General features: G+C 42.1%; 2 protein-coding genes across 2 annotated transcripts; one reads left to right on the top strand and one right to left on the bottom strand.

Annotated features, from left to right (window-relative positions):
• The first annotated feature begins 113 nt into the window (after window positions 1-113).
• rps10 (ribosomal protein S10) lies at window positions 114-4,294 on the top strand. The gene is made up of 6 exons (XM_076742127.1): window positions 114-180; window positions 652-801; window positions 1,467-1,641; window positions 3,421-3,498; window positions 3,812-3,867; window positions 4,210-4,294. The coding sequence occupies exons 2-6, from the start codon at window positions 652-654 to the stop codon at window positions 4,249-4,251; spliced, it is 501 nt and encodes a 166-aa protein (XP_076598242.1). The 5' UTR covers window positions 114-180; the 3' UTR covers window positions 4,252-4,294.
• Window positions 4,295-5,856: 1,562 nt separating this feature from the next.
• nudt3b (nudix (nucleoside diphosphate linked moiety X)-type motif 3b) lies at window positions 5,857-15,658 on the bottom strand. The gene is made up of 5 exons (XM_076742113.1): window positions 15,359-15,658; window positions 13,768-13,878; window positions 10,459-10,503; window positions 10,259-10,343; window positions 5,857-9,968 (listed from the first exon to the last, which is right to left on the bottom strand). Exons 1-5 carry the CDS (start codon window positions 15,455-15,457, stop codon window positions 9,772-9,774), a joined length of 537 nt encoding a protein of 178 aa, XP_076598228.1. The 5' UTR covers window positions 15,458-15,658; the 3' UTR covers window positions 5,857-9,771.
• Window positions 15,659-16,000: the final 342 nt, after the last annotated feature.

Raw genomic sequence — 16,000 nt, 5'->3', positions numbered from 1 at the left:
TAAAATTAGAATTGTGAATCAATTGTTTTTATTAAGATAACCACAGAAAGAACCAAGCGACCTTTCCCCTCCACACCAGCAGGGGGCGACCCATCTGCAGCAGGCCCGGGCCGAGAGCATAAACCTTCCTGATCAACGACGGTCGTTCCTTCCGGCTCCGGTCCCATATCAAGTGGAAAGGTAATGCCAGGCTCGGCGTTGTAATCTAAATATATCTTCACCATCTCCTGCTCAATAAAATAATACTTTATATTGTTCGATTCTTGCTAATGTCATAATCGATTATTTGAGCGTATGTTTGCGTTAAACACTTTACAATCGTGGATATTGGCTTTTAAAGTGGGGAAGTAACCCCGGCTCTAATGTTCACGGGCGACTGCCATTTTTCTCCGTTAACGCGGGCCGCCTTCGTCAAAGTTACTGTTTATAAAAGTGTGACTCGTGATGTGAACATTTGAAAACAATATTGGTTTATTTATTCAGTTAGGTGTTAGTCGGAAGGGTGTCTACTACATTTACCTATATTGGTAGACGTAGCTAAGTGGGCTAAGAGGCTAGCTAGGTAGCATGCTACCATACTCGAAGCTGTCGTAAGCTGTCTGTAACGTAGCTACTCGTGGACACTGATGCTGAACATGTTCCCTGACATAGATGCTGATGCCCAAGAAGAACCGCATTGCTATCTATGAGCTCCTCTTCAAGGAGGGAGTTATGGTGGCCAAGAAAGATGTTCACCTGGCCAAGCATCCCGAGCTTGCTGACAAGAATGTGCCCAATCTTCATGTGATGAAAGCTATGCAGGTGAGAGACTGCGTGACAAAGGACAGTGAACACTGACATTGTTTGTACATTTATGTGGATGTAGCCCTGAGCCAAGCTGTATATATGATCAGTGATCCATTTCCTGTAGAGCCTAGGTGGCAGGTTCAAGTGTAGTCAGTGTTGAGTTCAAGGTCTAAGTATTTGTGATATAAGGTAATCAGGGGAGGTTTGATGCTATGTGAGTGTCAGGATTGAGTGAATCAAAGGAAAAACGTGACAGTGTTGATCAAGTGAATTAAGTATAGGCATTTACTATTCATGGCACTTGCAAGAAGCAGCAAGTGGAGTTCAGGAAGCTTGACCTGACTAACGCAGACATCAAGACCCCATATGCGGGTCATGGCAGAAGATGCGAGGAAGCACAAGTTAGCATAATGAAAAGCACCCACTGACGAGAACTCCTGTCTCACTTCGAAGTAATAATTTCTGTCTTTTATTTCTGACAGCTTGGCCAAATTCAAACTTGTCCATTTGCATAAAACATCATATTTTATCACTTTTATAAGGGGGAGCATGGCAGAAAAATTGTCTGAAAGGGTGCACTTTGAGCAGTATATGCTTACAGTAGAGGAGTTGGGAGTACTCCATTGTGGCAGTACTTTACCAAGTGTGAAAGCTACATAATGTGTGTGGATTTCTTCCAGTCCCTGAAGTCCTGTGGGTATGTCAAGGAGCAATTTGCCTGGCGCCATTTTTACTGGTACCTCACCAATGAAGGTATTCAGTACCTGAGAGACTTCCTTCACCTTCCACCTGAGATCGTGCCCGCCACCCTGCGCCGCCAGACCCGCCCTGAGACCGCAAGGCCCAGGCCCAAGGGTAAGCTCACCAACATGCAACAGATGTGGTTTTGGTTGAACGTAGTTTGCTTTTATTTATTTTAATTAAAACGTACTACACTCCTCAAACTCCAATCTGCAGAGTACTCGCAGTGCTAATATGTACTGACGCTGCTTTTTAAAGCAAGTATCAACATGTGCCACTAGAATACTGATGCACCAGTGTCTCTGGTTTTTACTTTTCACAAAAGGAAACAAGTCATTAGCTGTTGATGTAAACCTGCTGAGTGGAAGCATTCCAAAGAGATTAACGTCACAAACGACTGCAGTCACTGTGTTCAGCAGCTCTGATGGTGATAGTTTGCTGTTGTGTATTACCTTGAGATGACCTGTAACTGGATTATTTTATGTGGTTTATAAAAGATGGAAAGCAAAAAATCAAATCTTAATGAGAGTATCTGCTGGTTCTGTAGGAGAGGCTGGGACTGAGATAACCCTCTCTTATCAGTACACATCATATCTTTTTACCTGTTAAAAATCACATTGAAATAAGCTGTCAAATCAGACTGCATTCTCCGGTGCTGTTCTGTAGCATTGGACTTACATGGCATGTGGAAGATACACTCATCGTCCTGTTTTGGGTTTAATCAAGTCAAGCTGATCACTGCTGAATCTTAGATTTAAACTGAAATGTGGTCCTTCAGCATCTGAGCGCTTATTCAGACCAGCTGATGCTTCCTTTAATTTAGTGTCTTAACATGAAACCAGAATCTTTGAGTGGATCCCCAGAAAATGCTGTGCTTTAGATAGATGCACAGATATTGTGGCTGATATAAGAATAGCAAAAATGTGAAAAGGACAAAGTTTTTCGAATAGAACACCATATTTAAAGGGCCTTGTTAACTGTTCCTAGAATAAAAACACATTAAATTGTTGTAAAGCTTTTTCTTAATAACCTTAGCTTTTTTATATATATGTATACTAATTCATGCCAGACCAAATCTCCTTACTGACAAGCATGTACATGCTCCAAAAACCAATGAAATGACTCCTTGTGCTGTTGGACTGATTTAATGGTTACCTAAAGCTCTTGGACTTAATATTTCCCACAGCCCTGTGGTATCATTGATCCTTTCCTGTCATCCTCCCTCTCCTGCTGATATGAAAGCACTCACTGCTGGTAGAGAGGCCTGGTGGTCTCAACCTCAGAGTTGACCAGATTTCAAGATTTCTCAGATACATAGCCTATGTGGCTCAACCGTCTTATAAAGTCAGCGTTCCTTCGTAGCTCATGCATCACATTTCCCCGTAACGAGCTCTGCATGTGTGTAAAACAGACTGGATGTGGGCCCTTCAGTCTGTTTCATTCTGTGCTGTGGCCCCTCTGAAGCCCCTCTGCTGCCTGCTCTGTGTGTGGAGCTCAGCCTCGCCCTCTGGCTAACCCACACTCAGTCACACACAATAAGAGAGGAGAGAGAGGTGCGGTTTGAGTCAATCATTTTATCGGCCACCCATGCATTGTGCACCTCTAGTGTTAGAGTGCAGGATAAAATGTCATAGAACTACATTCAGGGATCATGTTTTCCCCTTAATTATACAAATTTCTTCAAGTTTGTTGTGAATAATAATGTGCTCATGAAGGCCAAAAGTTTACTCTGTTCAGTTATTGGAGACGTGTATGTAGTTAGACCCTTTGGCATTAAAACATTTTCTCACTTCAGGTATACTGGTTGTCTTCTGATTTCTCCTTTTTGTACAGCAGAATAACCTGTAACCACTGTGGTCCTGAGCTGAATTCTGCTTGTGTTTATTTCTGCAGGAATGGAGGAGAGGCCCGCCCGCCTTAACCGCGGTGGAGAGGCTGACAGAGATGCATACAGGCGATCTGCTGCACCCCGTAAGTACACCTCCACCCATACGGATCACCCTATGAACAGAGTTGCTTAATTGGTGTTGAAATGAGCAAAGTCTAAAAGTGAGGTTTAAATAACACAAATGACTGAATTCGTTTGAATTTTTTTTTACTCATTTCAGCAAAATTTCAAAATGAGTTTACTGGGTTTTAGTTGAGTTTAATGTCATGGAGAAAGTTCATAGTACATGTGTGTATGAGAGCGTTTAGTCTTGTTAGTTTCTGGCAGATGGTGTGTTTTGACGCTTGCGATGTAAAAGTTGCTGGCTGACATGTAACTTCATAACTTCTCCACCAGCTGGTGCTGATAAGAAAGCAGAGGCCGGTGCTGGAGCTGCCACAGAGTTCCAGTTTGTAAGTACTACTGCCATTTCTTCACTGTGAAAGCCTCTAAATTATTTTTCTCAAATTTCCCTTTGTGTGCTTTTCTGTGTATGTGTGTGTGAGAGGCCAAAGCATATTTTTGGTCTTGAATCTCTTTTTCTTTTCTGTTATGGCAAATGAGGAATGCTCTGCAGCAATTATACAACAGTCCTCCCTGAAGCTGTTGTTAGCTTGTGGGTGCGGTTTTACAATGGGTTCAATAAGGAATGCCAGCCGGCTAAATTTAATTTGCATAGCGCAGTTATAAAACGTCTGTTCCTCTGTTGAACTCAGGTTAACGCATGTATTGACAAAATGTTTTCCCTGTTGCAGAGAGGTGGCTTCGGACGCGGCAGAGGACAGCAGCCTCAGTAAATTTCACTCGCTCTTTCTGTACAATAAAGAAAATCAAAATACAGCCAGTCCGCCTCGGGGTGGTTTTATTAATGGGCACGGTCATGGGTTGATTATGAATTTAACAGTAAAGGTATTTCAAATATTTATTCTCTTTATGTTGAGCAGAGGGGATGATAGTAGACAGGTTTAGATTTAGAAGATGATGGCAGTGATGGGATGAAACTTAAAACTTAATGTAAAATATCATCTTTGATCATTAATGAGGTGGTAAAGAGGATGAATAACAGCATTTATCCTCCAGTCAGGCTGGACACAGGATGTAGTGAGTCCCTTCAATGATCCTCCTGTTCTACTTCAGTGATCCAGCATGTGCTTCAGCAGGACCCTGAAACTGGTGAAACCACTATTAATATTGCACATATTTACTGTGACATTTTAAATTTATTTCACAGAAGTTATTCTGACAGGCCACAGTAGGAAAAGCACAGGTATAAATATTAAAAACTCCCAGTTCATCTATGGTTAGTTTGGGGCCCTCGAAGAGCCTACACACCCTTTGTACACAGATTGCTGTGTTGCACTTGTTAGGGCAGGACAAATTACACTCATCACCATTTTTATTGGTATATAGATTTGGTGACCTCATCTGTTCAAGAGCATAGCATCACTGAACTCACAATAACAAACTAATAATATTGATAATTCTTAAAGACACAGTGTCTCCAGCTCAGAATGACAATAAAACTGGAGTAAACTGGACGGGCGAGACGTGTTTGCTTCCATCGAGCTCTCATCAGTAACAGCTTCTCGTGGGATTTTGAGATCTTGTTGATTCAGAAAAACAAACTTTTCTCAGAATTCGAATCTCATTAATTAATGAAAACAGGGCAAACATTTGTTTTTCTCAGGTGAAAGCATTACGCTGCCATGCTGTCGCCCCACAATGCAGTTCAACAAGGAAAAGGATGCAGTGTCCCAAATGTATTCGTACCAGCTGGGAGTACACTGCTTTTGCGTTTGGTATAAAAGAAAAACATGACAAGAAATGATGGAAATCAGTCCAACCGCAACATTTAACTGCCAATTAAAATTCACAGAGCGACAGCAAAGATGGAAGACTTTGTTTTTGTTGTTCTCTGGAGCTGCTTCACCACCGTCCACAATTACATAAAATTTTTTCCAGCTGTGAGCAGCTCCTCCATCTCCTGCGCTTTGCATTGTGGAGGAACAGTCAAAAAACAAAGGTTGGCAGTTCGCAGTGACAGACGTAAACCTGCTGAGAGTCTGTATGAACTGTGGATTTGGGACGAAGCGGAGCCTCCGCCCACTGCTTGGAAACCCCAAATCTTTTTATTGACATGATTAAGTCAGTAGAAGAATAGCAGGAGATGGAAAGGTGTCTGCAACAAATAAAAACTAGCCGTCCTCATTTTTAGTTAGGAAAGTTTTAATTACTGTAAAGATTATATTGTACACTGCTGGTGTGTAGTATGGAATGAGGACACAGCAGTAAGTCATGACATAAAACTTCGCCTCCAATCCTCTTATCTGCATTCTACAGTAGTGTTACTGTATAAGTAAGTCCAAACATCCAAAAACCTGAACACAAACAATGACACTGGCCTGAATGTGAAATACTGGTGTTTATTTGTTGGCACATTTATATTACAATCTTCAGTCTTCTCGCACTGGTTTTATTCCACAGTCCCAAATGACAAAAAGAGAGGAAAAGAAAATTCCAGTGACACATAAAACCTTGAGGAACACAGTTACAAGCATGTAACTTCAAGGCTGAGGTCAGCGGCTAGAAGTGCACATTTGTTTAGTTTGTTATTCAATTGCAAGTATTTTGGGGTCACTTTTAACAGCGTTTTCAGTCAATTTAAAAAATTTTTTTTTTTTACAGTTCTTTAAGTAATTCTGCTCTGAAAATGGCCACCGGGCCATCACGCTAAAGGAAAGTGACTCACAATCCTCAGCTGCAAAATGATGTGCTTTTAATATTTTTAGCTTTGGCCACAAGATGGGGCAACACATTTCAACCTTTGGTAAACTAAAGGAAGTGACTTTATCTGAAGCTCCAATTAGTCTCTCGATAATTCCTCCTGTTTTTTCCGCCCAAGTTCAGAGGCTTCAGTGGGATATCAGCCAATTATGACAGCAGAAACCTCCAGGGAAAGGGGGGCTGTTTGCTCCACCATTACTCCATATTAAGTCCAATGTGCTTATGTGGAGACATTTACTTCATTAATTCCCTCCTGAACTCCAGCCAACATCACTTTACTCATGACAGGAACTGCCTGAATTTTGAGTAAGAAGGGAGTTAATTAAAAAAAAATCCTTATTGACCTCTGGCTATAAGGGTGCTGTGTTAGCTATATACAAACCATTAGCGTGTCAATAACACAACAGGTTAAAGAACACACAGAAAATGGACTAATGAGTGGTCATTAATAATTAAGTCACTGGCTGTTACTTGTGGAAATCCTCCTCACATTCATTTTGACAGTACCTGTCACCCACAGCAAACCATCAGGAGCGAATTAAATCATCGCCAATTCCTCTGGGATAGGTTGTAATTGTTAGATTTAAGCCATACAGGTTCATCCCCGTAACACCCAACTAAACGGTCTAATCAACTCAAAGTGCCAGGTCGGGCATCGTAAAGCAGGACTTTGGCCACCACACCTGTCTGACAGACAGCAGTAAAATCAGTTTAAAGTCTCAGATGGAGAGACTTCAGACTCCTTTCACAAACACTGTCATTCAGACAAAAAACGTTTCATACAGGGATTATAAAGAGGCCAATGTTCAGAGTCTGTCTAAAGCTTGATTTGCTGGCACAGTTGTGCCCCGATCAAACAATTAATTGGAGAAAAGACCACGAATAAAAGACAACCGTTACTTTTGGACAACCGTGACTGTCGCTGTAGAGTCTTCTGTCCCTTTTCTGCCTTTGCTTTTCCACTAGTTTTCACATCACAGTGTCATTTCCCATGAGTGCGTCTTTTCCATCAGTTTCTGGACAGGTGACTCATGACACTGGAGTTTTCTGTCCTCCTCAAAGGTAAATATGCATCTGCTGCAGGACTGGACAGGAAACTTAAAGCCCCCCACCATTTAACCAAGATTAAACCATTTTTACTTATTGTTAGCATTCAAAAACTACAGCTTCCACAAGGCTTAGCCATCAGTGCATCATCCAGATCTAATGAGAAGAAGGAAAGCTATAAATAACAACTGTATGCTACCTAGCGAGCATGAGACTGCAGACAAAGTTAGCAACTAGCAGGTGAACATGGAGCATTTAGTTATGTCCCTCAGGGACTGGTGGAGACCAAACCGGAGCTAAAAGCAGAGTTAATATTGGACTTTGGTCAACTGATGGATACAATCCTAATGCCAAATGAATGCTGCATGTATGCTGGATGTGTAAATAGGCCAGTATTTGCCAATGAGATCATTATTTAAACCGTAGAGTGATAACATGTCAATGTTGTGTTTACAGCTCGTTTCTGCACCCAAGTGGCCCAGAAATGTGTTTTTCTAGGTTTGAATATGGACAGAAAACCACAGTATCACGCTTCAGTTTTTGTAAGAGACCAATAAAAGAAATGCTCTCTGGGAAACTACCCTGACTGGGGACAGTGGAGCAGCCGCTGGCTTGAAAAGGACTTCAGGTCTGCTTTACTTCTTAACCCAGTGGTGGTTTGGAAACTCTCAGACTGCAGTTGTAGCTCATTTTATAGTTTGACCAAAGATGAGAAGAAAAAACCCAGCAATCCCTTACGGTTACAAATTTGTTTTGGTCTAGAAATGTTAAGGATTTCGACGATAATCAATTACAAACAGGCTCTTCACGCTCACCTACAACCACATTCCTTGTTCTTTAGCCTCAGATGTCCTGTTTGCTATCTCAATAGAAAACTCCCAACAGCTCCAAAGCCAACGTCATGAGTTCAATCAGTTCTTCCAGCCTCAGTTGAAATGACATGTACAACTCACAGATGTGTAAGAGGTGTTTTGCCATTTGTACTCTCACCTTTGATCTATACAGACATAAACAATTTACAATAAAAACCTCTAACATGCTATCTACAGCGCCTCCAGTTTCACAGTATTGAGCCAGCTGCCTCACGCCACATCGGGGCCAAGTGACGCAGCTCGGCTAAAGAGACTTTTGCCAGACGTTAGAGAGAAGAAAAAAAAAAAAAAAAAAAGAAACAAAAAGAACCAAAAACTAGTATCCAAAAGCATTTTACATGTTAAAAACGAGGTCTCAAACTGTACAAGGCTTGTTTGTTCTGCATCTTGCCAAAGACAGCATTATAGATTCCATTACTTTCAATGTCAAGCAGATGTTTTGAGTGTTTTTGGGGATGCAGATTAAATACTAAAGGAAGGGTTCAAAAAAAAAGAAAATAAATCATGACCCTAACGAAAAGTGCCCACTAAAGTCACCTGTGCTATGTTACGAACACAATGTAAACAATTGCTTTGAACCAAACTGAATGTGAGGAGTAAAATGTGGAAATGGGTTTTAATAACTTAAGTGATATGTGTTGAATTTTGAAATCACAAGTCCTTGATTTTGAAATACTACTTCTACCCTCTCAGTATGTGGAGGAAGACTTTGTAGTCAGTCACAAGAAAGCGTTTTTTTTTGTTTTTTTTTTTTTAAAGAAAACAAAAACGGGATGAAAAGGAGGTAAAGACACTGAGGAGAAAGGTGGTTCATTTCACACTGGATGTTGACATTCTTTCACTCTCGCTACAGTTTATCCACTGGAGAGTGAAACTTGTAGTGCTTGGCCAGCTTCCCAAATGAGAGCGAAACACACTTGACACTTGAAATTGAAAGACTAGTGAGGGGCCATATCCTTCTTATTAAAAAAAAACATCAATAACCACGATAAGGACCAAAATGAAGAGAATCCAAAGACCTTACCACAAGTCCGTTGCAAAGTCGGCATCGGGTCACTCGAGCGAGTGAGACGCAACAAAACAGTGCTCATGCAAGACAAGTCACTTCCCACAACTCTGATCATTCAGATACAGACAACATTTCCTATCCTTATAACAGGGGAGGGGGTACACTAATGGGCACATTCATTCACAGGAAAATAAAAGAAAAATGGAGGAAACGTTAAAAAGACCACCAAAAGCCTTCAGCTTAAGCACTAAGTATACACTTTTACATTACAACAGTAAAAAGTAGTTCTTGCATTCAATAAACACCACGCTAAGGGCGCGTTAAGGAAAAGAGAATGAAGGGGTGCCGGGGGACGTTACATGCAGTTGTTGTCAGTAAAAAGAAAAAAAGAGGGGTCAAAAATTACATTTACATTTACAAAGTGTTTCAGACTATTCACCCAACACTTGTCATCAAGTCTGTGCCACCGTTCTGGCACAAAGGAGTTGGCAAGGCAAACCATGTTATTGAGCCAAAAAAGAAAGAAGAGAAGAGAAATGACATGACACAAGTAAGAGCGCAAGTGGTGGCGAAAGCTCCTGGGAGTATCAGAGTTATGGTTTTAGTTATCTGATGCCCGAGACGGAGCTCTGATTGATGCTGTAGGTAGGGGAGAGGTCCCCACCTATCGTGGCCACCAAAGGTGTTCCGTTACTGGTCAAGCAACTCTCCTGGAGAGCCTCGAAGTAGGTGGCCTGCACAGGCTTGTGACACTGCAACACTTGTATGGCATCGTCTATTTTAAACCATTCCCTTTTTCTCCCTGTTGACAGAACAAGACACCATTGTGGAGCGAGTTAAGACATGTGAGAGACTGCATGAGGCACAAAAAAAAAAAAACATGATAAAATAGATTTTGACTAATTAGCAGTAAAGTGAAAATCACAAGTACAGGAACAAAGCTGTTCTCATCTCGCTCAGAATAAAACCCCTGAACTGTAATATCGCTAAGGCCTGGGAAAGAACAAGAGAGCTGCAGACAGCATGTGACTGCCTGAGAACTTTGTCCGTATGATCCCCCATTTTCACAAGTAAACAAATGCAGTGCTTTACCAATGTTGACCGAGTCCTCCCAGTCCTCCAGCACCTCTGTTACAATAAGAACGTAGACGTAGGTTCTGTGTTTCCTCTCCTGGTTCTGCAGGGGCGGGAAACGTCACACGATCATTTCTCATTCACGGACACAAACGTGCTGCACAGCATGTTGACGTTTTGAAGATTAAAAAGAAAAGTCTACATCAAACAAACGTCACCTCAAATACTCCAACTAAGCGGCCTAAAGTCCCCTTCACACCAGCCTGTAAAAGAAAAGAAAATCATTAAAATGGCGAACAGACACAAAGCACAGAATACAGCTACAACTGGCAACCAGGAGCTTTTCTTAAATATGAGGAGGAGAAGGTGGGTCAGTACAAAAGCACAACACCTACACGCAATGCAAACTCTATTCTTTGTTTTTAAGCTCGTTTTGCTGAGGCATTCATTTCATGTGTGTGGTCACTGTGAAACTGATTGCGCTTGCGTTGCAGTGGATTAAATTACATCACAAGATTGTTTTTATCCCTTTTAAATTCACTCCTCCTGGGCTGAAGCTGAGCGCTCCAAATAAAGCACAACTGAAACGTACACAAAAACATTCTCACTTAATTTGACCAAAAACCAAAGTCACGTCCGGCACGTACTGATTCTCTTTATTCATTTCATACTTCAGTGAAATGAGGTCTGACTTAGCCGACAGTGAAACAATGTGCTTGAATTTAAGTTGTGGAAAAAGACATTCATAGTCACGGTTGGTTAAAAATCAGGTTTTTGAACTTTCATGATCAACTGTAAGTCAAACTACAGATGCAATCACAGTATAAATTACACTAAGGTGGCAACTAAGGAGTATTTTTATCTTTATTTAATATCTGACCTCACCAGCTTCATTGATTTTTGTACATATCTGCTTATTCTGAATTTGATGCAGCAACACATTTCCAACAAGTTGGGACAGGAGCAACTGAAGACTGGGAAAGTTGTGGAATGCTCCAAAAACACCTGTTTGGAACATTCCACAGGTAAACAGGTTCATTGGTAGCAGGTGATAGTACACTTTGTAAAACTGTTTCTGTTTGTATTTACACGGCGTGCGAACTTATTTTGAATCAGGGTTGTAATTATTGCAGTTCTAATTTCTGTGGCTGTAAAATCCACATAAACGCCTCCACTCAGCTCCCACTGTCACATACTGACGGCTTCTCTACGAGATGTCTTAAGTATCAGAAAAGATCACGTAAAAAGGACAGAAGCAAACAACAGAATAATCGCTTTCGCTGTCAGCTGCCCTTACCCTTCCCATGATCCTACACCCAAAGACGTGCAAATGTCACAACCTTTCTTCAGCCCCTTTCACACATGCAGTCTATCCCAGAAACGTTCACAAACATTTCCTGCATGGGGTCATGTGTGAATGGGAGCAGGGCTGGATATTCAGGGAAGTCTGTACTGCCAATTTCCCACTTCAAGACCTTGTAAAATTTCAGGGAACAAGCGGTTCAGCTGTGCCGTGAATGAAAACAGCAAAACTCCACGGACAAGTACGTAAAAGGTTACATCGATATGGCGAAAGGCGCTTTCACATGGAGCAAGGGAACCGATTACAAGGTTCCACGGATTTCTTATTTAACTCTGTGACTTGTTCGCAGTTGGTAGATTAAAAAAAAAAATCTATATTTGTCTCGCAAAGTTGTTGAACATCACAAGAGCACCAGACAAAAACAGCTCCTCAATTGCCATAATATAGAGGAGGAGAGAGGACAACTTGACTGTTTCTCACTGCTGGTTACCTTCAAACATATTCTAATGACGAAAATAAACTCCAAGGTAGATTTTAACCTTCAGAGGTGAATAGTAGGTCAAGTTTAGATCTAGAGCCAGACCACTTGCTGACATCTTTGCAGTGTCTTCTTCAGGTTCCGGTTTCAGTCTATAAATAAAATGTTGACTGCACGCACTGTACCATGGACTCAGAGTTGGACTCTTCAGGCCTTCAGCAAGAGCACATGTACAAGAACAGGCCCACCACTAGAAACCCCAAAGACGTGCCAGGGATTAAGTAATAGGCCAAAAGTCAACCTGTATTTTTTTTTATGAGATGGAAAATGTCTCCCAACTCCAGCATTCATGTAACTGAAGATGACTGGGCATCATCTTGGAGGATGATGTAGTGCATGGAGGCTGCATTACAACTTATGCAATGCTGCCCTGTGTTTTCTTGGTGCAGGGTCAGGGCGTTTGACTAGTGAACCTAAGCTGAGGTAGTGAACAGTTAGATAGACAAAGGAAGCCTCTGTAACCTTTGGCCTGCTCCTGAGCGCCGTGTCCTCACTGTCATGCCTGGCAAGACTCCAAACCAATAAACATAAGCAATCACTCACTGCTCATATGGTCATCAGAATAAGCTTGCCAGGATTAGGATATGTCCTGTTACACCACCGCCCAATAAGAGGCTTAGGAAGCCACAGAACGTGGTGATGTACCACTCAAAGTCACCACAAAGTTTCTGAATGCGGCCTTTGAGGACTTGAAAGGAAGCTCAGTCGTGATGTGACATTGCCTTTGACCCTGTGGAAATGTGCTGGCAAGCCGCAGTGTCCCGTAACCATCAAAGCTACCAAACATCAGGAGCCAGGATCAGGGATGATATCAGCATCCGTCAGTGTGATGGATCACACAGAGAATAGGATTTATATGGTCAGTCACCCGCCAAGAGCTGAACAGCCGGGTGAGATTCAGTGTCTTCAGTGCCCCGCCGCCATTCCGATCGAAATGCACAAACGTTGAACAGCATGTACACAAGAAGGATACCCAATTTAAGGGACGGACGTGGGCAGCCTAAGCTGGATATTGATTTCCAATGAGCTTCAGAACTGTTAACTAATTGCTACCGATCCTCTTAAAGACACACAGGAACTAAAAAAAGACACATTTTGTGCTCTAAAATGCTTCTATGACAAGGTTGCTGTTGTAAAAATAGACCTGTCTAAAAGATCCAAAGAATGAAAGCTGATTGTTTCCCTTCAGATGCCTTTTTTTGGGGGATTGAGTAGTGCTGCAGTGCAACCGCTGGGTAGCCAGCATTCAATCTCAGTGTGTCCTCCTTTGACACCTAAACACTGCTTTGTAACATGATGCTATGATACAGCTTACATGTTGCTAGGCTCTCTCTCTCTCTGTCCATGCAAACAGGATGACTGCACTGACGAAATGGGTTTTGAGAGCAACGTATTAGGCCCAGTGTTAAATACAGACATGATTTAATAGAAATGAAACACAATACATCTTATGTGCCATGCTGTAAAGGGAAATCCATTCTCAGAACAATATTCCTGGCTATGAACTAAGTCTAGAAAGGCATGTTTCACGTCCACGTATTGGATACAAGTGTCGAGTGAAGTTCGCCACAGCACAGTGTACATAGGAACACTCATCTTCCAACATCAGTCAGTTCTAAAGAACGAAGGGCCCAACAATACAGCTTAAATTAACATATAATACTTATGAAAAACCACAGAACCAACCTCTTCACACACTTCTCGAGCTGCAGCAACATTGGGCTCCTCTTCGGGCTCCATTCCCCCTCCAGGAACTATCCATTTGTCAGGATGTCGACTACTGCTCACCAGCAGTACCTGCAAAGCATCCCAGACAAGACTGGTTAGGCATCACGGTCTGACTCAATGTTGTTTGTTAATAGCGTTCACTGGCCTGTTTACATTACACAAGCATTGCTGCTTGAGCAAGATATTCACTGTTAGTAATAGATGCAAGAAAAGGCAAACCACAATGTGACACAACAGCTACCTGTTAATTACGATACTGTGAACTATCAAGACTGCCACTGAAGAGACAGTGCCATATTATGTGAATGCTGTAAACTCACTTTAAGGCTGCAAGCAGATCATACAATTTTCTTTCAATAGCTAGGGTATGAGTCACTGGGTTTGCTTTTTCCACATAAGCATGGTGAGTTCACGGTATCAACAATCTGTTGGGGAAAAGCTGAGGCTTGGCCGAGTGCCGATCTGGTAGACTACAGTGGTACAAGTCTGTAGCTACGTGCAGGTCATACAGATGTGTTTCCTGTAATCAACAGCCGATGTTCACAATCTGGCCTCTACTTTAAACAGAAAGCGGAATTAGTTTAGTCTAAACTCGTCTCCTTCTCTGGTAAAATGTCTCCACTACAAAGACATCTTTGTGCGTGCTGTTGACTGGACATCAGCTTCCCAAATCGCCTCTGATCTCAAATAACCCTTTACAGGGTACTTTGAGTGGTTTTCGTGGGAGAGCGCACGAAGGTAGCGACTGGCTAATATAATAATTTATATTAACTACGTGAGCAAATTTGCACACATCGAAACAGGTTTAGAGTTTGACATTGAGCCGAGTCGATGGTGCCAATTTTAATATCATGACATTTTTATTTCAATGGGTAAACAACGCCAAATACATAGTGATGTAACGCTAAGCTAACCGGGTATCACTACCAGTGTTCTCTTTTGGCTAAAAGCTCAGCTAATAGCTAAAGTCAGCTACATACCAGTCCAGTGTTTGGCTAGCAATACCAGTTGCATTAACGCAAACACAGTCAACACCAACAGTTATTTGGCTCGCCAAACCATCTGTAATACGAGCAGATAAATGTCTTAGCTTGTCACTTTTGAAAGCTTAACAATGATCTTTCTTCAGCCGTCTTTCATTATGATAGTCACCACTCGCCACAGCCCGTAGTGTGGGCTGTGGTCGCTGGCCGAGAGCCGGCTGCCCACAGCAGCAACATGGCTAGTTAGCAAGCTAACGTTAGCGTTAGCACGCAGCTAACAGGTTGACTTCAACTAATACTGGGTAGAAAAAGCGGTGGTTGCTATATGCACAGCTTGAGAGGCTTACATAACACCTGGGTAAGTACGAGATCAAAACTAACGTTTAATGCACAACCTGAGAAGACAATACGAGAGTTTAAGAGGCGAGTGAGCCACCGTTTCAAACTGGCATAAAACCGCAACTGTTCTAATAAATATACCGATTTACAGAAAGAGAATACAGTGAAGGCAGCTACGACTGCTAATGTTAGCTTGGCCCGCCAGACAGCGACATCACCGGACTCACCTCCTCCTCGCTCTCGCTCCTGAAGCACAGACAGGCGGCCCGCTTCTTGTACCCATCCCCGTCGTACGTCCGGGTTTGGTTTGACTTGAGCTTCATCATTTCAAAGGGCACAAAAGTTCAAAAGTACAGCTAAGTTTACCACTTAAAAAGATGATGGTTGTAGACGCAAAGTCCTCCTCCGGGGAACCTCGGCGTTTTGCTTAAAAGAAATAACTTCTTCTTCGCTTCATTTTCACAAACCTAGGCACATCTACGGCACGGTCGCCATTACAAGGAGCCGCTACGCCCACGACGTATTTTAACCTTTAATAGTTCGGGGAGCGTAAGAAAAGTACTTATCACACGTTGAAGAATTGGGGCAACGAATACGGCGAAAACGCAACACCACGCTCCGCTCTGGAGTGAGCCGGTGAGGGAAACTTGCACTTTTGGCTCCAACTAGCTTGTCATGGCCACTTGTTTGAGGCTGATGTAATTAACTTTGTCCCACTTTGAAAAAAAAAAAAAAAGAACGTAACACAATCCACGTACCATGCTATTAAAATTACAAACTGGTTGTAATGCAGGTTTGATTCATCAGTTTCAGCACCGTAGGTAATGGACAGCGCCGGCGTGAATCTCAAATCTGATCTAATGATGTGA

The sequence above is a fragment of the Chaetodon auriga genome, chromosome 2 (genome assembly GCF_051107435.1).
Source record: "Chaetodon auriga isolate fChaAug3 chromosome 2, fChaAug3.hap1, whole genome shotgun sequence".
Classification (NCBI taxonomy): domain Eukaryota; kingdom Metazoa; phylum Chordata; class Actinopteri; order Chaetodontiformes; family Chaetodontidae; genus Chaetodon; species Chaetodon auriga.
This window is presented reverse-complemented; position numbering and strand designations above follow the sequence as displayed.

Bases quoted from the DNA above. Each gene is read 5' to 3' on its own strand.
- rps10 (XM_076742127.1), top strand. From the start codon at position 652: ATGCTGATGCCCAAGAAGAACCGCATTGCTATCTATGAGCTCCTCTTC. The intron at 1,642-3,420 runs GTAAGCTCACCA...TTATTTCTGCAG, and splicing joins CGCAAGGCCCAGGCCCAAGG to GAATGGAGGAGAGGCCCGCC. The intron at 3,868-4,209 runs GTAAGTACTACT...TCCCTGTTGCAG, and splicing joins CTGCCACAGAGTTCCAGTTT to AGAGGTGGCTTCGGACGCGG.
- nudt3b (XM_076742113.1), bottom strand. From the start codon at position 15,457: ATGATGAAGCTCAAGTCAAACCAAACCCGGACGTACGACGGGGATGGG. The intron at 13,879-15,358 runs GTGAGTCCGGTG...GATGCTTTGCAG, and splicing joins GGAGCGAGAGCGAGGAGGAG to GTACTGCTGGTGAGCAGTAG. The intron at 10,344-10,458 runs GTGACGTTTGTT...CCGCCCCTGCAG, and splicing joins GCTTAGTTGGAGTATTTGAG to AACCAGGAGAGGAAACACAG.